Source organism: Aotus nancymaae, unplaced genomic scaffold (assembly GCF_030222135.1).
Source record: "Aotus nancymaae isolate 86718 unplaced genomic scaffold, 86718_ANA_hifiasm-v0.15.2.pri h1tg000058l, whole genome shotgun sequence".
Taxonomy (NCBI): Eukaryota; Metazoa; Chordata; class Mammalia; order Primates; family Aotidae; genus Aotus; species Aotus nancymaae.
The window spans coordinates 55,366,658-55,393,227 of NW_026988472.1; the positions used below are offsets into that span (position 1 = coordinate 55,366,658).

The 26,570-nt window shown below is 41.0% G+C and overlaps 1 protein-coding gene across 1 annotated transcript; it reads right to left on the reverse strand.

Annotated features, from left to right (window-relative positions):
* Positions 1 to 172: 172 nt before the first annotated feature.
* Positions 173 to 26,020, reverse strand: ARSH (arylsulfatase family member H). Its single transcript, XM_012458796.3, has 9 exons — positions 25,887 to 26,020; positions 22,466 to 22,587; positions 19,573 to 19,698; positions 17,023 to 17,446; positions 13,448 to 13,584; positions 8,093 to 8,227; positions 4,273 to 4,435; positions 3,507 to 3,628; positions 173 to 540 (listed from the first exon to the last, which is right to left on the reverse strand). Exons 1-9 carry the CDS (start codon positions 26,018 to 26,020, stop codon positions 173 to 175), a joined length of 1,731 nt encoding a protein of 576 aa, XP_012314219.3.
* Positions 26,021 to 26,570: the final 550 nt, after the last annotated feature.

The following is a 26,570-nucleotide window of genomic DNA, read 5'->3' on the forward strand; positions in this document are numbered from 1 at the left end:
GAACTGAAGTCTGAGGATAAAACAATGGGTGAGGTCATCGGTTTTTATCCCAAGTGGATAAAAACTCCCAGTCACCTGACTGGGATTAGCTGACATAGGAGTCAGCTGAGCACTGCTCCTATGACCATTGTAACACTAAGTTTGTGGTGGGTAACAAATGGTCCCCATGGTCTCAGGGAGCTGTGGGAAGGATGTCATCTTCCTTGTCACACCCACAGAAGGGGAAGGTCCCACAGCATGGCTGCAGCCATGGTTTCCAAATCGTGTTGAACACAGAGAACTGCTGTGGGGCTGGTGTTAGTGTCGCACGATGCTCTTTTATGGCTGCCTCCATCTTCTTGATCACGGAGTCAAATAATGGCTCGTTGTCAGGGTTCAGTGGAACAGCTTCCGAAGGGTCTCTTGAGATGTCAAAGAGGAGTGGTGGGTCATGGTAGGTTACATCCCCCGAACATGAGCATATTCCACTCCCATAGCAGGCACCAGATCCCTCAGGGTAGAATTTAGGAGTCACATAATGAACTTTCCAAACAGTTGCACCTAAAAAAAAAGTTGCATTGTGATGCCATCTTTGTGGTAATTTTAGGACTCTTTTCATTAAAAATGTTTTTCTCAAATGCTTTTTCTAGTGATTGATAACACTATTCTGCACAAAAGTACACAGCAACATTAGCATTTCTTCAACTCTAAGAACAATGCACAATGCACAATTTTACTGCAAACTTGAAGACGTTTTTAGAAATCTTGTCATGAGAACATTTGGAGACAACAGTGATGATCCAGGTGGGAATATGGTAATTCTGGGAATTCCAAATTAAAAATTCTACCTCAATCACATCACAAGTGATTGATCCCATCAGAGAAAATTCCTCCTGCAAAGAGAGTCAAATTCAACCAAGTAAGAATTCTGGAATTTCATGCAATGACTCCAAAAGACCTTTCTTTACAGGCGTAAGGCAATCAATACTATTTGTTAATTTATATTGTTTGCATGACGCCCATAGCATGAATGTGGGAGAGAAACAATCACTACCATGTTAGGAAGAAAGTGGAGATGAGCAACTGCCACGCAGGTCACACGGAAGAATTTACTCCTTGTTGCTAGAATAATTACTTCAGTCATCCCTAAGTTCATATTCTCTTTTTTTCTCTCTCATGTATACATTCACACAAGCTAATGCACACTTACACACCCACATTAATCACGTTTTCTTAATTTTCTGTATCCTGTAATGCTCTGACTATTTTTTTGAGACAGGGTCTCACTCTGTTGCCCAGGCTGGAGTGCAGTGACACAATCATTGCCAACTGCAGCCTCAAACTTTTCACTCAGCTTACAGAGTAGCTGGACTACAGTTGTGTGCCATCATACCTGACTAATTTTTTTTCTTTTTTAGAGACAGGGTCTTGCTTCGTTTCCCAGGCTGATATCAAACTCCTGGTCTCAAATAATCCTCCTACCTTGGCTTCCTAAAGTGCTGAGATTACAACTGTAAGCCATTGTGCCAGGTTAGTATTTCGACAGCTCGAGGGCCTTATCGACTTGGGTAAAGACTGCTCCCCCCAGGGCTGGTTAATTCCTAAAAATAGTGATATGGTTTGGCTTGTCCCCACCCTAATCTCACCTTGAATTGTAACAATCCCCACATGTCAAGAGGAGAGCCAGGTGGAGATAATTGAATCATGGGAGGGGTTTCTGCCATACTGTTCCCATGGTAATGAATAGGTCTCACAAGATCTGATGGTTTTATAAGGCATTTTTGTTTTTGATTTGATCTCATCCTTTCTTGCCTTCCACCAAGTAAGATGTGTCTTTTGCCTTCTGCCATGATAGCAAGGCCTCCCTAGCTACATGGAACTGTGAGTCCATTAAACCTCTTTTTCCTTTATAAATTACCCAGTCTCGAGTATGTCTTTATCAGCAGCATGAGAATGGACTAATACAAATAGAAACAACTCACTTAGGAACACATCCTTCCTAAGCAAGCAACCACCTACTTTATATAACTCTCACACAGTAAGCTGGTATTTCCTCTGCCCTAAATCAACCAAGCACCAGATACCCGGCAGCTAGGGACAGTCCCTGTTGCCCCAAAACTTACTGTGATTACTCAAACTAGCTGGTATGAAGCTGTTCATACTGTCCTGCCTGACCTTTCCCTTGGAAACTCTAACAATAAAGGCTGTGGCCTGGGCTCTTCCTTCCTGCGTCTGCTTCCTAGCCAAGCCCTGGTGCTTCCCACCGTGAACCTGTGTGGTGAGGTATTATCCCCTTCTCTTGGGAAATCTAAGTCAGGAAAATATTGCAATGGCATTGACCTTTCTGTGTCAACACTCATTTACCTCCCAAGGTGTGAGTCACTGCACCCTTTCCACGGGTGGGTCACACATATGGGAGGCCAAGGAGAGAGGATCGCTTGAGATTGGGAGTTCGAGATCAGCCTGGGCCACATAGTAAGATCTTTTCTCTACTTTTTAAAACTTTAAAAAATTTAAAATAAAACCCTTTGGGCACAAATCTCTCTCTCTCACACACACATCTCTCTAAAATCCTACTGCAGGACAGGCATGGTGACTCACGCCTATAATCCCAGGACTTTGGGAGGCTGAGGTGGATGGATCACTTGAGGTCAGGAGTTCGACACCAGCCTGGCCAATATGGAGAAACCCTGTCTCTACTAAAAAATATATAACTTAGCTGGCTGTAGAGGTCCAACAAGGAGTAAATTCTTCAGTAAGACCCTGTCTCAAAAAAAAGTCAAAACAGTACAGGATACAGAAAATTAAGAAAACGTGATTAATGTGGGTGTGTAAGTGTGCATTAGCTTGTGTGAATGTATACATGAGAGAGAAAAAAAGAGAATATGAACTTAGGGATGATTGAAGTAATTATTCTAGCAACAAGGAGTAAATTCTTCCGTGTGACCTGCGTGGCAGTTGCTCATCTCCACTTTCTTCCTAACATGGTAGTGATTGTTTCTCTCCCACATTCATGCTATGGGCGTCATGCAAACAATATAAATTAACAAATAGTATTGATTGCCTTATGCCTGTAATCACAGCACTTTGGGAAGCCAAGGTGGGTGGATCACCTGAGGTCAGGAGTTCGAGACTAGTCTGGCCAACTTGGTGAAACCCTGTCTCTACTAAAAATATGAAAATTAGCTGGTCATGATGGCAAGTATCTGTAGTCCCAGTTACTCAGGAGGCTGAGGCAGGAGAATCACTAGAACCTGGTAGGCAGAGGTTGGAGGTGAGCCGAGATTGCACCATTGCACTCCAGCCTGGGTGACAGAGTGAGACCCTGTCTCAAAAAAGTAAAAAATAAAATAAAAATAAAATAAAATCCTACTGCAGTACACTATCTGTTTATGTGACTTTCCCAGCAAAAAAGAACCATCATGGCTGGGCAATATCTGCACGTGACGCAGTTTCCCCCAGGAGACAAAGGAGACAGGAACAGGGCCCTTATCGTCTTCCCACGTTTCCACGGTCTTCATACTTACAGTCCTTCTGATGCCACCTGACCGTGTGCAGATAGACCCCGCAGTAGTGGAAGAGGAACTCGTGGTGGGAATGAGACGCCCTTCCTTCCAGCAGGGGCATTAGGTTCTGGCCGTCAATCACTCTTGGGAGAGATGGGGGTGTGCAGAAGGTGATGAGAGAGGCATGGTTCAGTCAAGCATTTTTTTTTTTTTTTTTTGAGACGGAGTCTCTCTCTGTCGCCCAGGCTGGAGTGCAAAGGCGCGATCCGGGCTCACTGCAATCTCCACCTCCCAGGTTCAAGCTATCCTCCCATCTCAGCCTACCAAGTAACCAGGATTACAGGTACATGCCATCATGCCAGACTAATTTTTGTATTTTTAGTAGAGATGGGGGTTTCACCATGTTGACCAGGCTGGTCTCAAACTCCTGACCTCAAGTGATATGCCCACCTTGACCTCCCAAAACTGCTTTATACATATATGTTTTTATTCAGTAATCATTTAACACTTAATTGCTTAATGGTCTAGAAGCCGTGAGGGATGTGATGATGTATGAGAATCAGATCCCACCCATGAGAACAGTCAAACACATGCATGCATAAGTGTAATATGACAAAGGATATTAAGGTCCACCATGCATCAAGGGGAGAAAGACATCTGGCCCTATGGGCAGAATATTGATAATTAAGTAATATACTATGTACGTACACACATACATAGAATTATCAAGTATGTCCACGTGTCCAAATATATCTCCCTAGGTTAGGAGCAACTGTTGTTTCCGTACCTGTCCTGGGGCAAGATCCCTCCACCTATATAAGACAGCGTCGGGTAGATGTCCATTAGGCTGGTGGGCTCACTGATCACTCTCCCAGCCTCCAAGACCGTTGGCCACCGGAATATCCCTGGCACACGAATACCTCCTTCCCATCCTCCCATTCCTTTGCCACCTAAAACCAAAGATTACAGCACAATCAAATATGAGTTAAAACCTAACCATATCAGCTGAACGCAGTGGCTCACGCCTGTAATCCCAGCACTTTGGGAGGCCGAGGAGGGCGGATCACTTGAGGTCAGGAGTTCAAGACCAACCTGGCCAACATGGTGAAACCTGTCTCTGCCAAAAATACAAAAAAATTAGCCAGGCGTGGTGGCAAGCACCTGTAATCAAAGCTACTTGGGAGGCTGAGGCAGGAGAATAATTTAAACTCAGGAGATGGAGATTGCAGTGAGCTGAGATAGTGGCACTGCACTCCAGTCTGGGCAACAGAGTGAGACTCTCTCAAACAAACAAACAAACCCAATCATGTCATTCTCTACTGAATAGAAAATTAAATCTATATGTAACTTTTTGGAGGTCTTACTCTATTCGGTGTGCTGTGTTCACAGAGAGTTATAAAATAACCATGAGATAGCATTCTTGCCTTTCAGAAGTTAAAACATGAGTTGTCAACTTTTAGCATGCAGGTGATATGTTCAATAACAATAAATGAAAATAAGCACCGTCTTAAGATACTACATGTGCCAGTTAATGAGATGGACTTTCAATATTATCAGATGGGAAAGGAGGGCATTTGATAAACTGGTAAGTTCGTAGTCCTTACTGGAATTGGAATGGGCTTGAAAGACAGAAAAGGTCAACTCTGTGTTTGGCATGCAAAGGCAAACTAGAAAGACACATTTTGCCAGGCGTCGTGACACACGCTTGTAATCCCAGCATTTTGGGAAACCGAGGTGGGAGAATTGCTTGAGCTCAGGAGTTCGAGACCAGCGTGGGCAAGATAGTGAGCCCTCATCTCGACAAAAACGTTTTTAAATCAGCCGGGCATGTTGGGAGGCTGAAGTGGAGGTATCATTCAAGAAGAGGAAGTGGACTTTGCAGTGAACTGAGATTGTGGCACTGTACTCCACCCAGGGCGACAAAAAATAAAAAACTAAAAGAAAAGAAAAGAAAATGACAGGTTTTATCCATGTTGTAATGGTCCTTGAGGAACAAGCTAAAAAAATTTGACTTTACCCCGTGTTTTCCCATATAGAGGAAGCAAGAGAGGAGTGTGAGTAGATAAATGGCCAGAGGCAGAAAAAATGTTGAGAATCACTTTTCAGACAAAAGGCCCCTTGGATATTTCTGAGCACCAAGCAAATAATGAAGCCCTTGCTGTAAGATCAATCGTGAGACTGAGGCATTTGTTACAGAATGAAAAAATGGCCCTATGCCAAATGCCGTTGCCAAGACCATATGTCTAGGCTCTTTAAGAAAAAATAGGAGCCTCTCTGGGGGAAAAGATCTCTTCCTATGTGAAATGTTTATTGAATGCCTTCTGTGTGTGGACCTGTCTGACAGGTAGCATTACAAAGAAAACACAAAACCGGAGCCTTGAGCAGAAAATGAGGTCAAAGTCACTGCAGAGACGTTCACTGATCTAAGCACTGTTGAAAGGCATCTCAGCTTCTTGGCACCGTCCTTTTTTTTTAGACACTGTCTCATTCTGTCGCCCAGACTGGAGTGCAGTGGCGTGATCATAGCTCACTGCAGTCTCCAACTCCTGGGCTCAAGCGATCCTTCCCTCCTCAGCCTCCCGAGTAGCACCATTCTAAAGAAAACTTGATAAATAAGAAAAACTTGACAAGCTCCCTGAACCAAATCTATGTGTTTTTAACACACAATCATAAAGCCATCCTGATGTTTTCTTCATCTTGTTTAATAACATGTATCTTTGTGGGGCAGAGCTGCGGGGCGTAACTAGACTAGAACAAAACCCAGCGTCTACCCAAGAGATCGAAATCTCTCTGTCCAATGAATTCATTGCTTCACAGGAAGCACCTGAGAAACAGGTAACCTGTCCCAAAACGTGAGAAATACTCGCAAGAATTTTGCCAGGCCTATTCCAGGGTTATGTGTGCTTTCTAAGGACAGGGCTTTACACTCACACATCCTCATGCAATTAGAATCATTATTATAATATATAATATGTACCGTTGTTAGAATCATCATGATTGTAATAATCACGTTTCATTAGAGGGCATACAAATGGTCATCCAAATCTGTTCCTCACATGACAAGCCAGAGGATGCGAATGCTTTCAGAGGCTCACTTCTAATAGTTTACAATATATGATCCAGTACATACAACCCTATATGTCATCCTATCTGTATGTGCATATACATAGGATTTTATATTGTAAATATATCATGAATATATATTGAATTATATATATTATACATAATGGATATAATGACTGTATACAATAGTAAATAGATATAGGATTATGTATATTATATTGAATACAGTGAATAGATAAAATTATTTATATTATACACAATGAATATAGTGCATAGATATATGATTGTGTGTAATATATAATGAATATAGTGACTATATACAGTGAATACGTATACTGTATATAGTGAATATATAGAATTATATATACTATATATAATAAATATACTGACTATATATACATAGTAAAGATATATAGAATGATATATATTATATTATACATAATGAATATATAAAAAATATAATGATCCATACAGTAAATATAGTAAAAATATAGAGAATTATGTGTGTTATATACAATGAATATAATGACTATATATACATAGTGAATATGCATAGGATTATGTACATTATACATAGTAAATGTGTAGAATTACATGTATTATATTATATATAATATAGTGAATATATATAGGATTACATGTGTTATATGTAATGAACATAGTAACTACATTACATAGTGAATATATATAGGATTATATATATCACATATGACAAATATATATATGTTTTATTGTGTATGATTAATATGGTGAATATAGACACAGTGAATATATATAGGAAAATACATATATCACACACACACACACAAACACAAACTTTTGAATAAAATACAAGGAAGTCCATACATTTTGATTTTATAATGATGACAATTTTGATACCCCGTTAGTTTTTTTTGTTTTACTTAGAAGGTTAGAGGGTAGGGGGAAAAATAGCAAACACCAAATTCTTTTTTAAATGATTCTTTCTGTTGGCAGAAAGAATGGCTTTGCTGATGCCTAAGAGTGGGCGCCACGGAGTTCTTGAACAACACAATGTGAAATCTATCAAAGTGAGATGGAAGAATCTGCCGACCATGAGCAGGTAGGCACCCCAGTCAAATGAATAACTCTTTTTTTCTGATCCACATCACACTCACTAAAGCATAATGAATAGCATCATCGATGTTACTGAATTAAAAATGTGCATCTGGGTATCCAAGTGAGGATTAATCCAAAGGAGCACTTCTCACCCAGAGCCCAGGGACGCTGTTCAACCCCTATAATGCACAGGATGCCCCCAGCCAGAGAATCCTTTAGCCTCAAATGTCAATCGTGCAGAGGCTGGGAGAGCTGCCACAGATGGTCACTGAGACCCTACACTCCCTCTCATGGGGTTGGCATTGCCTCACACATTTTCATTTGAAGCTCTTGGAAACTGCCCCAAAATTTGCAGCTTTTTTTTCCCCTTTTGTCTAGCTTAGTAAGAGTCTAACTCACATAAAAATATCTGAACAGCGTGGCAAATGAATTCAAGCAAATGCAAAGCCAATAGAGACTACAATCACCTTTGTAGAGCCCGTTCCAGCCACCCAGCTGGGTATCCCCGTCCAGGGACTCCAGGTGGCCCCCGTTGTCAGAGGTGAAGTACACCAATGTGTGGTTGGCCAGGCGTTCCCGGTCCAGGGCATCCAGGATTTTACCTGGTGAGGGTCAGAGACACAAAGACGTTGACCTCTCAATGCAGATCACCACTGCTTTATTACATGTCTGTTACTATGCATTTATTACACACAGCATTGAAAGCTTATTCTGCATTACACAATATTGTATAATTAATAACTATTATATAATACTGTAATCTAGACTATTTTAAAACTGTATATAATATAGTGTATATAATACATATATTATATCCAGCAGTTACAATGTTTAATATATAATGTAATGCAATCTGTATATGTAATGTAATAATGTACAATTTTATACATTTTAAATTACTAATTATACATTTATTATATATTATAGGATGCATGGTACATATTTCTTCCAAGTACATGTTAATATATAACATGATATTTTAGTAATGCATAAAGAGTTGTTATATATTAAAATATAATCAATTATGGAATAGAACAAAATATATTGTAATATGTATAATCAATACATATTATGTATTATTATACCATATGATTTTATGATACTAGAAATATATCATTATATAATAGTTTGTAATGATTATTAATAATATCCTATATCATTGTGTAAAAATTGTTATATAATTAACATATAAGTATTATTTTATAATATAGTATTTTGTATATTAATGTAATATGTAAAAATATATGTTTCTTTATACAAAATATAAGAGAATATCTTAAGTATAAGATAAAATATGAATATATGTAATAAATATATACTATATAATAAATATATTAAATTTTATAACATATCTAATATATAAAATTTTATCATAAATTTATATCATTTATAGAAATATGCACTGTATTATTTTAGATAATTGTATGTGTCACATATTATTATATTAATTAATCTTATTATATTGATGTAATTATAAATATTATTTTATAAATATTAAATATATTAAATACACTATATTAATTTAAAATCTAGAATAGTTTATATATGATATACAAAGTATTGGTTTATTATATAATTACATTGTATAATATGTTCATTATTTTATTACTTAATATATGATAAAGTATATTTTATTATACAAATCATGTAATAATGTGTAGTGGCATCGTTGCTTCAAACAATTCAAACAGTGCCAATTAGGCCTGGCAGTTAAATAAACTGATGAACATTAATTAAAAAAAATACAGTTTGCAAAATGACATCTCCAGGAACACATCAGCAAAGCCATTCCCGTACTCCAGGGCACAGTGTCTCCTCTCTCAGAGACTCTGCTGTCCTGGCTGCTATCTGAAGTCTACATGGAAATTGCAGGTTACCCTTGCTGTTCAGGTTACGGTGAAGATCTAATGACAATCCTGCGCTAGGCTCAGCAGACACTGTCTGTGATGTGTTGACGATCCCTCAGGAGGGCAGTTTTTAAGAATAATAAGTAGAAAGTTGATCTAGCAAAATTCCAAACAACATTGATTTAGTTTCCGCTATCTGTTGAGTATTTGAGAATCCACAGATAACATCACCCTGGGCCAGATGCACACTGCATTTCTAATTTGCACCAGGTCACTCTGTGCTATGATCTTGTCCCATTCAAAAATAAAAGAAAATGCTGCACGGAGAACTGTTTCTACGTAAACTCATTCATCTTCGTTATCTATTGCTCAAAAGTGATTTGTTTTAGAAGTGACATATACTATTTTTTTAGAAATGTTATCATTAGAAATTAAGATTTTTTTAAAGCCCAGGGTTTGTAAGATGAAAGATTATAAATGCTTTCTGGGAGGTGAATAATTAGATGTAAATTATTAATTCACATTAGCTCTGGCTATAGTATAAAAAAAATCATAAAACTGATTTGTAATTTATACTGCACAAATATGATAGCTGCAAATTCTTTTTCTGTTTCAAAACAAATATATATGTAAATAATTGTCCATACAGTGTCTAAAGTGTATATAGACAGATGCATATGAATATATAAATACTAATGGTAATAGGTCACTTACAAGACGTCCTACCAAAGGCACCTGAAAAGAAACCAATAATGGAAAGTGATTAAGGTTGGGTGCGGTGGCTCGCACAGGTAATCCCAGCACTTTGGAAGGCCGAGGTGGGAGGTTTCCTTGAGCCCAAGAGTTCAAGACCAGCCTGGGCAAGATGGCAAAACTCCTTCTCTACAAAACACACACACACACACACACACACACACACACTAGCCAGACACGGTGGCCCACAGCTGTAGTCCCAGCTGTTCGGGAGGCTGAGGTGGGAGGATCACCTGAGCCCAGGAGGTCAAGGCTGCACTGAGCTGTGATTGCACCACTGCACTCCAGCCAGCCTGGGCAAAAGAGTGAGACCCTGTCTCTTAAAAAGAAAAAGTGATTAATAGGCACAAGTTTCTTTGATTGGAAAGTTTAAAATGTTACTGAATTCTTCAAGATTCCTTAAGTTCATTTTGCTTGCTGTATTTGCATTTGCATGAGTTTAGTATTGTTATGGCTTACTTTTGAGTAAAGTTAATAATTTACTAAACCTTTGAGTTTTATACTCATGTTGTTAAATAGGAAAATAATACCCACAGAGATATCTGTCTGACTTTCAATATGTCTTTATTTCGGTAGAAATTTTATAAGAAGTGATGGAGAAAAGTCAGAATATTTGGGAGTTGTTATGCAGAAAAATAGCTACTCATCATTTCTCCTGTGTAAAATAATATTCGCCATTTAATGATGCAATTGCTAGCTTTTGTAACACGTCTTCATCATGTATTTACATATATTATAAAACAAACATAATTATTTCTTAGTGATAAATACTCAGATACAGACTTTAACAGAAATTCCCTTTGCAGGACACTGTCCTTTGGCTAAAAGTACAACTATAGTAAGCAATTTCAAAAGAAGCAAAGAAAAAAATCTCAATTATCTAGTTACATTAAGGCTACAATGTTATAGCTGTTTTTAACTGTAACACATTTCAATGTTTGTATTTCATTACCAAGGAATTACACCGTATATATTATATGTGTATATATGCAATGTACGGTACTATGTATATGTACATAAAACATAACGTGTATATACATATAAACCATATGGCGTGTGTGTGTGTGTGTATATATATGTATATAACATATGATATGTGTGTATAGTTTAACTCATATTAAATCTGGCTATAGTATTATGCATAAAAGTGATTTGTAATTTATACCATGCAAATAAAATAACTGTAACTGAGTGGGTGTATATATATACACCCACATACACACATCACACAGCAAAGATTAGATTAATAAATACAGAGCTTTGCTTTAGTTCAACAGGCTTAAAAAGAGGTTTGATGTCAGGGATTAGCCCTTTAAGCCCTTACGTTTTTCCTGTTAATACATTCCTTTTTTTCTCCCCATTTCTGCTTAAATGCCTTCCTGGTAGCACTGACTTTCCTTGTATTTTTTTTTTTTTTTTTTTTTTTTTTTTTTGAGACAGGCTCTCACTCTGTTGCTCAGGCTGGAGTGCAGTGGTGCAATCTTGGCTCACTGCAACCTCTGCCTCCCAGGCTCAGGTGATCCTCTCAGCTCAGCCTCTTAAGTAGCCGGAACTACAAGGTGTGCACATGACACCATGCCTGATTAATGTTTGTATTTTTTTGTAGAGACAGAGTCTTGTTATGTTGCCCGGGCTGGTCACAAACTCCTGGGATCAAGCAATCCTCCCACCTCAACCTCCAAAAGTTCTGGGACTACAGGCATGAGTCACCACTCCCTGCACCTCTTTGTATTCTATCTCCCCTTAGAGATTAAATATAGATGGTAAATATTATAACGGTTCCTAGAATTTTAGGTAAACATATATAGTGGAAATGCAACAGAGAAATTTGGCCGGGCACGGTGGCTTGCACCTGTAATCCCAGCACTTTGGGAGGCCGAGACAGGCGGATCACAAAGTCAGAAGTTTGAGACCAGCCTGACTAACATGGTGAAACCCCGTCTCTTCTAAAAATACAAAAATTAGCCAGGTGTGGTGGCGGGTGCCTGTAGTCCCAGCTACTCAGGAGGCTGAGGCAGGAGAATTGCTTGAACCCAGGAGGCGGAGGTTACAGTGAGCCAAGATCGCACCATTGCACTCCAGCCTGGGAGACAGAGAGAGACTGTCTCAAAAAAAAAAAAGAAAGAAAGAAAGAAATGTATCCCATGACAAGATTCCCCACTTTGCCCTATCTGGCAGCACTAGTTCTTCAGTAATTTTAACTAGTATTTTGTAGCTCACTTAGATTGTGTTTTCCAGAGGAAAAAAAGTTATTTATAATAAAAGTTGATTGATTAACACCCCTTAAATGCATTTAAATCAAAACAGCTCTGTTTCTTTCAAAGGCTATGAATAGACAGAGGCAGCTGATAACTGAGTGATTGTTAGTTTGAATGGTTTGGCACGGCACAGTTTTCACAGAGGTGGGGGGATGCAGTTCAAATAGCACAGTTATTCGATATTGCAGAACGCATGCAGGACTCTGCCCCTCTGCTCATTTATCATCGTTACTATTTCTCTATATCGCCCACTATGCCTTTGAAATAAATGGCTTCAGTTGGGCTAAACTCTCACCCCAAATTTCTATGTATTTTCTGTAAAATTGACGACTCTGAATAATGGTTCCTTTTATAGCCATCAAAATAACCAGGAATTGAAAGGACAATATTCTCTTTTTTTTTTTTTTTTTGAGACCGAGTTTTGCTGTGTCACCCAGGCTGGAGTGCAGTGGTCCAATCCGGGCTCACTGCAACCTCTGCATCCTGGATCCGCGCGATTCTCCTGCCTCAGCCTCACAAGTAGCTGGGACTGCAGGCTGCGTAATCACGCCTGGCTAATTTTTGTATTTTTAGTAGAGACGGGGTTTCACCATGTTGGTCGGGTTGGTCTAGAACTCCTGACCTCAAGTGATCTGACCGCCAAGGCCTCTCAAAGTGCTGGGATTACAGGCGTGAGCCACTGTGTGCCTGGCCAGGAACTACAATATTCTTTACAGTACAACTTTATTTATCTTACCGATCAGTTTTTCCGAAAAGTGGCTGTCTTTATCTTAAAGATGGGAAAACCTATATTTACAAACTGGGACACTTACCTTGGGGAATATATTTTACTGGTACTGATGAACAACTAAAAGCCAGCTTTTGATTCAATTCAGGGATGAAACAAATACTTATCAGGTATCTATGCTATGCAAGGGCCTGGACATCATTTGAGATATTTACAGTTGCGTCACGGAATACTTACCCACCATCCAATCCATTTCTTCCACATTATCCCCGTACCTGCCATATTTACTGTGCCCAACAAACTTCTCTCTGGAGATGAGTGGAGTATGTACGTGCAGGAAGGAAAAAAATAGGAGAAAAGGTTCCCGTTTGTACCTAAGGGGTAGAAAGTTAGCAAAATTACCTTCACAGATAAAGTCATTTCCGCCATTGAAATGTGATTCTGCATTGATGAAAAGATCTGATAGTAGTTGGTGGAGGTTTTCTATGTACTTTAGATGACAATACCACTCCTGTAAGTCGACAATCCCACGAGATTTCTGTTGAAAGGATATGACGAGGGATGACGGATAACGGAACACTTGTGTTCCCAGGAAAATGTTTAATGTAGCCAGGCACACTGGCTCATGCCTATATTCTTAGCACTTTGGGAGGCTGAAGCAGGAGATTGCATGAGCCCACGAGTTCAGGACCAGACTGGACAACACGGCAAGATCCCGTCTCTACAAAAAATACAAAAATACAGCTGCCTGTAATGGCATACCTGTGATCCCAGCTACTCAGGAGGCTGAGGCAAGGGAGTCCCTTTAGCCTGGGAGGTGGAGGCTGCAGTAAGCTATTAACACGTCACTGCACTCCAGCCTGGGCAACACAGTGAAACTCTGTCTTAACAAAAAAAAATGTTTAATGCAGTTCATTTTATACTCTCTTGGGTCCAGTTTAGCTTCTGACATAAAGTAGCAGCTTAATAAATCTTTTAATCTTTGTTGAATGGGTTAAAAAATGTGAATTCTCCTCATCTATTATCTCGAAGTGTTCTTTTAGGTATGAGTTTAGAAGAATCATATCTTAAGGACACACCCAGATGTGCCTCAGTATGGATTTGATGCTCCTTACTCTCCATTTTCCCATCTTTCTTTCTTCCAACTACTTCCTGGTTCCCGGAACATAAGTGTGATGGCTGGAGCTTTGGCGTTCACTTTGGGCCATGAAGCTGCTCACACAGGATGGCAGAGAATAAGATAAAAGCTAAGCTGTGGATAACCTCACTGCATCTAAACCCTGCCTACCACAAGAGAGAAATCAACTCCCCTCATTTACATCTTGCTTTTTGTGTTCTGCATTTTATGTATTTATTTATTTTGAGACAAGGTCTCACTCTGTTGCCCAGGCTGGAGTGTAGTGGTGCAATCACAGCTCACTGCAGCCTCGACCTCCTGGGCTCAGGTGATCCTCCCACCTCATCCTCCCCAGGAGCTGAGACCACAGGTACACACCACCAAGCTTGCATAATTTTTAAAATTTTGTGTAGACATGGGAGCTCACTATATTGCCCAGGCTGGTCTCACTCAGACTCCTGGGCTCAAGCAATCCTCCCGCCTCAGCCTCCCAAAGTGCTGGGATTACAGGCATGAGCCACCATGTCTGACCTTGTGTTCTGCTTTTTAATGTCACATGCAATCATTCTAAAGCTCCTCCTTTACACACTTTTACAACTAGTATAGAAAGAAGGGAGGGAGATGGAGATTGAATATATTCACACAAAGATAGCCCAAGCAAATGGGTTGAGACGGGAGGGCCAGGTAAGATGAACGGAGAGCTGGCTGGGTGGTTACGTCACCATTCTTGTGGTTGTGTTGGATAAATAACCTGGTGTGCACAGGGGTATATGAGTGAAGGATGTTCCCCTGCGTGCCCTTCAGCCTGGTAGAGTAACAATATGTCCTCACCTCTCCCCTCCCTGTCAGCCCCACTAAGGAATGTGACAAACAGTGTCAATGAAACTCCACACCAACAATTTGAATGCGCCTCTAATTTGTAATCTAGGCTGGCACAGTGGCTCACGCCTGTAATCCCAGCATTTTGGGTGGTCGAGGCAGGAGGATTGCTTGAGCCCAGAAGTTTGAGACCAGCCTGAGCAACATAGCAAGACCCTGTCTCTACAAAAAAATAATTGTATAAAATTAACTGGGTGTGGTCATGTGCGCCTGTGGTCCCAGCTACTCAGGAGGCTGAGGTGAGAGGATCACTGGAGTCCAGGAGTTTGAGGCTACGGTGAACTATGATTGCACCACTGCACTCCAGCCTGAGTGACAGAGTGAGACCCTGTCTCCAAATAATATTAATAATAATGTGTAATGTAGAAGCGAGCTGGTATGGGATGATGAGAGCTCATTACAGTCATGCCTTCATAGTTTGTATTGAACATAGAAAAGTTAAAACCAGGTTTCTATAAATACAGAGCCACTTCCCAAAAGTTCATGGACAGAGAGCTCTTCCAGCTGTGTCTGAGACAGAGAAAAAAATATTTATCCCCCAAGTTTAATCAATTTGGATAACAATCCACACTGAAGCAAGGTAGGTTAAAATATGTAACTCCAGGTTTTTTTGTTGTTGTTGTTTTGTTTTGTTTTTGAGACGGAGTCTTGCTCTGTAGCCCCAGCTGGAGTGCAGTGGTGTGACCTCAGCTCACTGCAACCTCTGCCTCCTGGGTCCTGGTTCAAGCGATTCTTCTGCCTCAGCATCCAGAGTAGCTGGGATTAGAGGCACGAGCCACCACGTCCCAGTTATTTTTGTATTTTTAATAGAGACAGGGTTTCACCATGTTGACCAGGCTGGTCTTGAACTCCTGACCTTGTGATCTGCCTGCCTTGGCCTCCCAAAGTGCTGGGATTACAGGTGTGAGCCACTGCGCCTGGTCTAGTTTTTTGATTTTAAAAAAGGGGTAAGTGGCCAGGCACAGTGTAGTCCCAGCACTTTGGGAAGCTGAGGTGGGCAGATCACTTGAGCCCAGGAGTTTGAGATCAGCGTGGGCAACATGACAAAACCCCGTTTCTACAAAAAAACCCAAAAATCAGCCAGGCATAGTGTGTGTGCCTGTAGTCCCAGCTACTCCAGAGGCTAAGGTGGGAGGATCACTTGAGCCTAGGAGGTGGAGGCTGCTGTGAGCCATGTTCACACCACTGCACTCTAGCCTGGGCGGCAGAGTGAGATCCTGTCCCAGAAAGTAAAAATATTAAAACGTTAAAAATGGGGAATTGAGCCAAAAAATGTGTTTGTTTTTTGAGCATTCAAAATTTGCAGGAAATTTAACTATTTTTTTATTCAACCTAAGAGGAGATTCAAGTCTACCATAAATGTCACCTACCATGTTTTTTCCTCAGCTTTGATTTTAGATACAGGAGGTGCACGTGCAGGTCTGTTACATGGGTGCACTGCACTCAGACAGCGAGCACAGCACCCGGTAGGTAGCCTCCAACCCGTGTCTACTGTCTTCCTCTCTCCTCTAGAAGTTTGCAGGAGTCTATTATTTCGATGTTTACATCCATGGAGGCTGAATGTTTAGCTCCCATTACATCCCATGGAATACTACACAGCCATGAAAAAGAATGAGAGCATGTCCTTTGCAGCAACATGGATGCAGCTGGAGGTCATTATCCTAAGCAGATTAATGCAGGAACAGAAAACCAAATACTGCACACTCTGTTCAAAAGATTTTTAAAGGCCTGTATTATCAAGGTGTGAAGTGATGACCTGCTATGAAATAAAAATAAAATTTCCATGCAGGAAATCAGGCAAGAAATGACTAAATACCTTTCAATGAAAGCAAGTGCCTCCTTCAGCAGAAGGGAAGCTACTTTCTCCTCTTTCATCGGCTGCTGGATAATTTCATGGTTCCGCATAAGGATACAATTCCAACGCCGAGTAAATCCGTAACTGGAGTACCAGGAAGTGAAAAACAGAAAGGCAAGGAGAGCGAAGAAAAAGATGACCTTCCACGGCACCGAGAACCAGCGGGCAAACTTGGGAATGAGAAGCAGAAAAGGAACGAGGCCAATGAGTGCCGTGGAGATCCACAGTTTGATCCTGAGCCAGCGGTGCAGTTCTGGCTTCCTGGATGCCTGGCAGTCACTTAAAAGTCCGAAAGGCATCCCGTAAAAGTAGTGAAAACCGTGGTTGAGCGGGTGGTAGCAGTGATCATTCCGAGAGGCGCAGCTCAAGCCCAGGTGCCATTTGCCTAAAAGTAAAATAAAATACTCAAGCAGTACTCAAGGATGATCGATCTCTGGACTGTGGGCTTCCCTTTGAAAAAGTCGAACATAACTGTCACTCTGTTGTCTTCATGGTTTTTTCTTGGTATTCCCAATTACTTCCCTAGTATAGACATGCCGCCAACAGGCTTCTCCCTACCACATGCCTCTTTCGGACAAAACCATGCAGCAGGAACCTCTTTGCTCGCTACAAGGAGAGGAGCCTAGTGTTGGATTCAGAAGAAACCTTTTGCTTGATACCAAACAACCTCATGAGCAATTAGAAACTCTCCAGGTATCTGGAGCTTGCTAGGAAGCCAGAATCGATGTCTTGGTTGTTTGGTGGGGACAATAGCAAGGATTTCTAGCGCACCTTGTGCATTCGTGCTTTTATGTAGCAGTGCCTTCTGACCTGCTCATTCCATCTCACTGAAATGTAATCGAGATTTCATAGATGGAACACCTCTTCTAGGTCCTCAAGCTAGGGATGACAAACTAGCCAAAGAATTTCATCAAGAACCAAATGATTCTGATGATGCAAGTAATTCCTTTGATCAAGCACATATGCAAGGGGGCCGGGTCATGTTCTGATTTGTCTGCACACATTATTGTGTTCAACATTCCCAGACCCTTTATTATGAATAGGAAACACATTATCTAGATTTTTTTTTAAGAGACAGGGTCTTGCTCTGTTGCCCAGGCTGGAGTGCAGTGGCATGATTTTAGCTCACTGCAGACTCGAACTCCTGGGCTCAAGCGATCCTCTACCTCAGCCTCCTGAGTAGCTGGGACTATAGATGTGTGCTACCACACCCAGCTAATTTTAAAATGTTATTTTTGTAGACCCAGGGTCTTGCTATGGTGGCCCAGGCTGGTCTTGAACTCCTGGCCTCAAGCAATTCTTCTGTCTCAGCCTCCCAAAGTGCTGGGATTACAGATCTGAGCCACTGCGCCCAGCTATCTAGATTTATTCAGAAGCCTGAGTCGCATTAATTAATACTGGTAGAGTCAGACCTGAACCCCATGCTCTGACAGTGTGAGAACACTGCAAAGCTAATCTAGAGAATTATTCACAGGACGCTGCTGGGGGTTGCATGGGAATACATGCCCTATTGATGGAAACATTTTTTTAGCTGAAGATATCTCAGAGCTGTGGCTTATACTTCACATTAAATATCCTCAAAAATAGGGCCGGGTGTGGTGGCTCACGTCTGTAATCCCAGCACTTTGGGAGGCCAAGGTGGGTGGATCACCTGAGGTCAGGAGTTCGAGAACAGCCTGACCAACATGGAAAAACCCTGTCTCTACTAAAAATACAAAATTAGCCAGGCATGGTGCAAATGCCTGTGATCCCAGCTACTCAGGAGGCTGAGGCAGGAGAATCGCTCGAACCCGGGAGGCAGAAGTTGTGGTTAGCCGACATTGTGCCGTTGCACTCCAGCCTGAGCAACAAGAGTGAAACTCCATCTCAAAAAAAAAAAAAAAAAAAAAAAAAATCCTCCAAAACAGTGAACCATATAATGCTTTTGGGTAACATTTCCCAAAAGATTTGGTCACAAAAGTTATTCAGAGGAATATCTTCTAAGACTGTAATTCTACAAACAAGCTTATTTTTTTTAATAAGTTTTGGAATCAAATGGACCTGGGTCAAACAAGCTTATTTTTTGGTGAAAGGCTCCCTCACAAGCTCATGTCCGCCCCGCTCCAAAAGGGCATAGAATATTATGTGATCTAAATCGACCAGCAATTGCCTCTATTTGACAACTCTTCACGCTTTAAGTTCTCAATTTCAACAGTAGTTCTCTACAAATTTACTAGCTTTTCTGCTGTTAATGGTATCACAAACGTCGTATCCCTCCAACACATTATTTCATTTTAGGGGCAACTTTGAATACACTTGTTTGTTTTCTGTTTTCATTGTTTTTCCAAGATTATGCCCTTGATTCTAGACATCCTCAATCAATGTGTGATCAATTTCTTCTTCAAGTGTCTTATCTCAAAGAGAAGTCAGTGAACTGTCACACATAGAGCCAACATCCCTGGAAACACCTTAGATACTATGATAGGGAGGTTGCAGGATCACGTTTCTGTTGGCAGAGTTCCAGGGCCATACCTATGAGTCCCGTGCGGTAGCCACGGTGCTGGAGTAGCTTGGCAAAAGTTGTTTCATTGGTAGGAAGACCACCTGATCCACCAAGCCACGTGAGGGCACGATTCAGGTTGTAGGGAGACACCATCCCTAAATTCACAGACATCAATGGGTTAGCACCATAGTCTTTGCTAATAGCAGATTCATTGCAACATGCTTAAAATTCTCTCCTCCTGCACCTCCTCAAAGCCATTCTTCCCCAAGTTTTCTGTTGCCTTTCTGGCTATATGTCCTTGACTCTCCTTTTCCCACTTGCTAAATGCAAACATTACCTTGGAATTAGGGTTGCCAGAATAAGTATGGGACACTCAGTTATATTCATATGAATTTCAGACTAACAACAAACAACCTTCATTAGCTTTTCATGTAGAGGCTGATAACCTTCAATGCTTCAATAGTATCTGAGGACACCACTGCATTTTAGCTGGGTATAAATACTCGGGTATTTAGGTGGGTATAAATACATTTTTAAATGTGTCATTGAGAATCTGAAATGAAGAAGTGTAGCAGTGACAATGTCTTTTTCATATATATATATATTTGAGATGGAGTTTCACTCTGTCACCCAGGCGGGATTGCAGTGGCACAATCTCGGCTTACTGCAAACTCCGCCTTCCAGGTTCAAGCAATTCTTGTGCCTCAGCCTCCCGAGGAGCTGGAATTACAGGTGTGTGCCACACACTTGGCTATTTTTGTTTTTTAGTAGAAACAGGGTTTCACCATGTTGGCCAGGCTGGTCTCTAACTCCTGGTCTCAAGTGATCCACCCACCTTGGCCTCCCTAAGTGATGGGATTACAGGTGTAAGCCACCATGCCTGGCCTCCATATTGTTTTATGTAGATTTATACTGGTAGACAAATTTACACACCTATAGTTTAAAAGGAATTTACAAGAAAACCACAAGTGAAGATCAATAAGAAATAAATAAATGATAATTTCAGGCTGGGCTTGGTGGCTTATGCCTGTAATCCCAGAATTTTGGGAGGCAAAGGTGGATGGATCACCTGAGGTCAGGAGACCAGCCTGGCCAACATGGTAAAACCCCGTCTCTACTAAAAATACAAAAATTAACTGGGCATGGTGGCAGGTGCCTATAATCCCAGCTACTCAGGAGGCTGAGGCAGGAGAATTGATTAAACCTGGGAGGCAGAGATCGCAGTGAGCCAAGATCATGCCACTGCACTACAGCCTGGGCAACAAGTATGAAACTCCATCTCAAAAGAAAAAAAGTATTTCAGGGTCCTACCTTGGAAGAAGGAGAAAGTAGACTCTACATAGTGTCATTGATAGGAAAGAAACAGTTTCATTAAGGGAAGTATTAGACTATTATCTTGGTGTTGAACTGTTTTGCTGAAATTTTTGATAAGGAGAATGAATTAAACTGAACAGTTTGTGTAAAATGATTAAAAATATACACATGGCAATTACCAACAATCAATTTTTTTCTTAATTTTTAAAAATAAATTTTATTTCACTGTAATCAATACTTAAAATTTTCTGAAATTACGCCAGGCATGGTAACTTACTCCTGTAATCCCAACAGTTTGGGTGGCCAAGGTGGTTGGATTACATGAGGCCAGGAGTTCGAGACCAGCCTGGCCAACATGGTGAAACCCCATCTCCACTAAAAATACGAAAATTACCCAGGCTTGGTGGCACATGCCTGTAATCCCAGTGACTTGGGAATTGAGGCAGAAGAATCACCTGAACCAGGGAGGTGGAGATTGCAGTGAGCTGAGATCACATCATTGCACTCCAGCCTGGACAACAGAGCAAGAGTCTATCTCAAAAAAAATTCTGAAATTATGTGTGATTTTTTTGGATACTTATACAGATTCATATCTTTATCCCTTCCCATACATAGTACTGTGTTATACAGAGACTGCTTATCTAGAAACCAAACTGTTTTGAACAAAATGGAAAGCCTTGAATTATGAAAGAAGGTCATTAGGCAACAAAAATAGGTAATAATATAACAATATTTATGAGACAAAAACTTTCAATGTTTACTCTTAATTTTAGTATAATTCTCATTAACCTAATTAGTTCATTCTTCAAGTGTATTGGATGAAAAGCTACTACTTGGAAGAAAATTCATACAGAAAAATTTTTCACTGAAAAATTAAACTGTGAAGGCAGGTATAGTAAAATTATGACAAACAAATACTAAAATTAAATAAAATACAGCAGTATGGGGCAATATTTCACATAGAGGCTGATAACCACGAATACTTCATTAGTGTCTAAGGCCACCTCTATATTTTAGCTGGGTATAAAAATTGTTGTTCATAATATTGATTTTGAGTGGATGTTTGTAGGTATTGATTCTAAGCTAAGCTGCAAAGGAAAACATTTAATTGTCATTATATCAATTTGGCAAGTCTAAATCTTGAAATTATGGGATCAAGTAAGGGAATATGTAAAAGTGTCATTTCCTTTTTGTTTTCTCAGTTATACTTTTTTCCCAACTGTGTCTAGTTTTCCAATCTCATTCTCAGCGATGGATTAGATCCACTTATCTCAGAACCACTGCACAGTTTCTGCTAGCTTAAAGACATTGGAGCCTCTTGGGAAATCTTAGCACAAGTACCTGAAAATGGGAGTGTTCACCATAAGTTGGCAAATTGCCCCCAAGAGGCCTAAACTCTGTCACTATATGCACAGAGATGGGCAGGTGTGGTGGTACCCTGTGAGAGGCACACCTGTTTAAGCTGTCCAAGGGATAACATCCCCCTTTGAATTTAGATTCCTAATACTCTGAGTGACTGTTTGAGAATTCTTATAAAGATTTGCAAAAACTAATCATTATAATACATTCTGGTGATACTGAAATGTTGCTGCCTTTTTATTGCCTCACCTGATCTGATGGGGTACCGGCCGGTCAGGAAGGCAGCCCGACTTGGGGTGCACATGGGAGCAGCTGCAAGATGCTGGGTGAGCATCACTCCCTCACTTGCCAGGCGGTCAATGTTAGGTGTGCTGCAGACCGAAGAAGAATTCAGCAGGTGAGTTTCTAAAAATTCTCAATACAGTGATTAAGGCTCAAAGCTATTCTATTTTGGGTCAAGTTGACTCTATTTCTGGTAAACAAAATCCATCTTTTTAAAACTTTAATCTGATTACTCCCTTAGATGCATTGATGGTTAGAAGCAAATGGAAATGTAAGTATAAAATATATCTTCAGTCAAAACTATTACAAATGAATACAGGTCATTGTGTATATAGTTTTGTGAGTCTAAGAAAAAAATGCATTTCAATGGAAAAGTTAGCCAATTTGTTCTTATCAAGGACCTAAAATTAATAGGTAATTTAGATTAATAAAATTTTAATGTGTTTCATATTTTTTTAAGAGACAGGCTCTTGCTCTGTTGCCCAGGGTGGAGTACAGTGGTGCAATCATAGCTCACTGCAAGCTTGAATTCCCTGGGCTCAAGTGATCCTCCCACCTCAGCCTCTCAGGTAGCTAGGTCCACAGGTGTGCATCACCATGACCAACTAATTTATTTAAATTTTTATTTTGTTTTATTTTATTTTATTTAGACATAGTCTTACTCTGTTGCCCAGGCTGGAGTGCAGTAGTGTGATCCTGGCTCACTGGAACCTCTGCCTCCTGGGTTCAAGTGATCCTCCTGCCTCAGCCTCCTGAGTAGCTGGGGTTACAGGTGTGAGCCACCACGCCCAGCTAATTTTTGTATTTTTAGTAGACATGAGGTGTCACCATGTTGGCCCAGCTAGTCTCGAACTCCTGACCTCTAGTGATCCACTCTCCCTAGGCTCCCAAAGTTCTAGGATTACAGGTGTAAGCCACCACGCCTGGCCTTAAAATTTTATGCAGAGATACAGGTCTTGCTATTTTACCCAGTCTGGTCTCAAACTCCTGGCCTAAAATGATCCTCCCACCTCAGCCTCCCATTAATGTATATCTTACAGTAAAATTGACCTATTTTATAACCAAATTGTGACATTTTGAACCTTATTTCCCATTTTGTTTGTCTAATATTTTAAGGTCTTCAAAATGTTGTAAAAATTTTGTAAAACTTACAGAATTCTACAGGTTAAAAAAAAAAAGATGTGCCTGTTCTCCCATAAGCTAAACCATACCCAATCTTCATCCCATGTGTACGACTATTTTTTCCATAATCCCACAGGAAAGATGATAATAAAGGCTGGGCATGGTGGCTCATGCTTATAATCCCAGCACTTTGGGAGGCCAAGAAGGGCTGAACACTTGAGTTCAGGAGTTCAAGACCAGGGTGGGCAATATGGCAAATCCCCACCTCTACAAAAAGAAACACAAAAAATCAGGTGGGTGTGGGGGCTCATGCCTGTAATCCCAGCTATTCAGGAGGCTGAGGAGGGAGGATCACTTGAGCATGGGAGGTCAAGGCTGCAGTGAGCCAAGATCAGGCAGGCACTCCTGTCTGCCTGACAGAGTGAGATCCTGTCTCAAAAAAAAGAAAAAGAAAGAGAGAAAGAAGAAAGAAAGAGAGAGAGAGAGAGAGAGAGAGAGAAAGGAGAAAGAGAAAGAAAGAAAGAAGAAAGAAAACAATAAGAAGGAGACCAATGATTTTCAATCAACAAATATACTTAAAATATGGGACTAGCCTGTGATCTGCATTCCAAGAAGGAACAGTGTTATTTAAATCCACACTAAATGATGCTATGGATTTTCACAGGAGCCAGATTGGTCTATCAATAGAGAGTAGAGAAATAAAGAGCCCTGGGTACCAGAGACTTAAGAAATAATTCAAGGAAGTTATTTTTAAAACTGTAAACTAATGTGGTATAGCTATATAATGAAAAATTATTCAGCCATGGAAAGGAATGACGAACTGACACAGGCTACAATATGAATGAACCTTGAAAACATTATGCTAAGTGAAAGAAACCAGACTAAAAATACCACATATCATATGAATTGGGCTAAATTATGTCCCTCGCAAATTCCTATGCTGAAGTTCTAACCCCCAGGACCTCAGAATGCGACTGTATTTGAAGATGGAGTCTTTGAAGAGGTGATTAAGGTAGCATGAGGTCATTAAAGTGAACCCTCATCCAATAGAACTGATGCCCTTATAAGAAGAGGAGGTGAGGACATAGACACACACAGGGGGACGACCCTGTGAGGACACAGGGAGAAGACGGAGTCTGCAAGCCCAGGAGAGAGGCCTCAGGAGGAGCCGGCCCTACCCACAGCTGGATCTCAGACCTCCAGCCTCCAGGACTGTGGGGGAATCAATGTCTGCTGTTTCTAAGCCACCCAGTCTGTGGTGTTCTGTGACAGCAGCCTGAAACGGACTAAGAGATATCAAAAGAAGAAGAGATGAGGACACAGACACACACAGAGAGACGACCTTGTGAGGACACGGGGAGAAGACAGTGTCTACAAGCCCGGGAGAGAGGCCTCAGGAGGAGCCAGCCCTACCCACACCTGGATCTTGAACTTCAGCCTCCAGGATTGTGATAGAATAAGCTGGTGTTAGCTAAGCCACCCAGTCTGTGGACCTTTGTCATGGTAGCCTGAGAAAATAAATACTGCATATGATTATTTGTATATGAAATTCCAAGAAGAGACAAATCCATAGAGGGAGAGGGTACATTTGGGCTTAACAGGGCATGGGGATAGGATGGGAAATGGGGTCTTCTTTGGGGGGCGGTGAAAAATTCTGCAACTATACAGAAGTGATGGTTCTCCAACACTGAGAATGTACAAAATGCCACTGAATTGTTCACTTTAAAAGACTGTTTTTTGAAACAGTCTCCCTCTGTCACCCAGGCTGGAGTGCAGTGGTGGGATCATAGCTCACTGCAGCCTCAGTCTCCCTGGCTTAGGCGATCCTCCTGCCCTAGCTTCCTGAGTAGCTGAGACCACAGATGCACACCACTACTTCCTGGTAGATTTTTAAAATTTTCTTGTAGAGATGTGGTCTCTCTATGTTGCCCAGGCTGATCGCAAACTCATGGGCTCAAGCAATCCTCCCACCTTGGCCTTCCAAACTGCTGGGATTACAGGCTTGAGCCACCATGACTGGCCAAAAAAAGCCAACTTTTTAATATGCATTTTGCACAACAATGAAAATACCACCACCAACAGCTAGAAACTAAGGGCACTGGGATGCTAAGCATTTTGCAATTTTCCCTGGTGACCTCAGCTTTTCCTGCTGATAAAATCAGACAATACCTTCTCTCCAGAAACCCTTCTCTGCAATGGCAAAGACATGAGCACTGTGACCTGGGCGACTGCCACATACAGGGAGGGGGTCAGAGTCCATCTTTACCTCACTGACTTGTTACCATAGCAGAACAAATCCCCCACTCCAAGGTCATCTGCCATCAGCAGGACAATGTTGGGTCTGGAATTTCTTGTCGTAAATGTGCCATCAACACCGCAAAACAAACAGCACAGGGACATCGACAGCCAGCAGCTCCTGTAAGTATTTTTAGAAATAAGCAAACAAACAAGCAAGCACTATCGATTAACATGTGAAATAGTGATATTCGTTATCAATTCTCACTGTACAATATACCTGTGTTGGCTTATTCAGAAACTAATTTTTTTTTCTTAAAAAAGTAATGTTCTTTTTTTTTTTTTTTGAGATGGAGTCTCAGTCTATCACCAGGCTGGAGTGCAGTGGCGTGATCTCAGCTCACTACAACCTCCACCTCCTGAGTTCAAGCAATTCTCCTGCCTCAGCCTCCCGAGTAGCTGGGGTTACAGGTGCCTGTCACCACGCCCAGCTAATTTTTGTATTTTTAGTAGAGATGGGGTTTCACCATGTTGGCCAGGATGGTCTTGATCCCTTGACTTCATGATCCGCCCACCTCGGCCTCCCAAAGTGCTGGGATTACAGGCGTGAGCCACCATGTCTCAAAAAAGTAATGTTCTATACTAGAGATCCCCAGTCCCCTGGCCATGGACCAGTACTGGTCTGCAGCCTGTTAGGAACCAAGCCACATATCAG

Coding starts and splice junctions, on each gene's coding strand:
- ARSH (XM_012458796.3), bottom strand. CDS start 26,020: ATGTCCCTGTGCTGTTTGTTTTGCGGTGTTGATGGCACATTTACGACA. Junction 19,699..22,465: donor CCGGTACCCCATCAGATCAG/GTGAGGCAATAA, acceptor CTGTGAATTTAG/GGATGGTGTCTCCCTACAAC. Junction 17,447..19,572: donor CTACCGCACGGGACTCATAG/GTATGGCCCTGG, acceptor TTTTACTTTTAG/GCAAATGGCACCTGGGCTTG.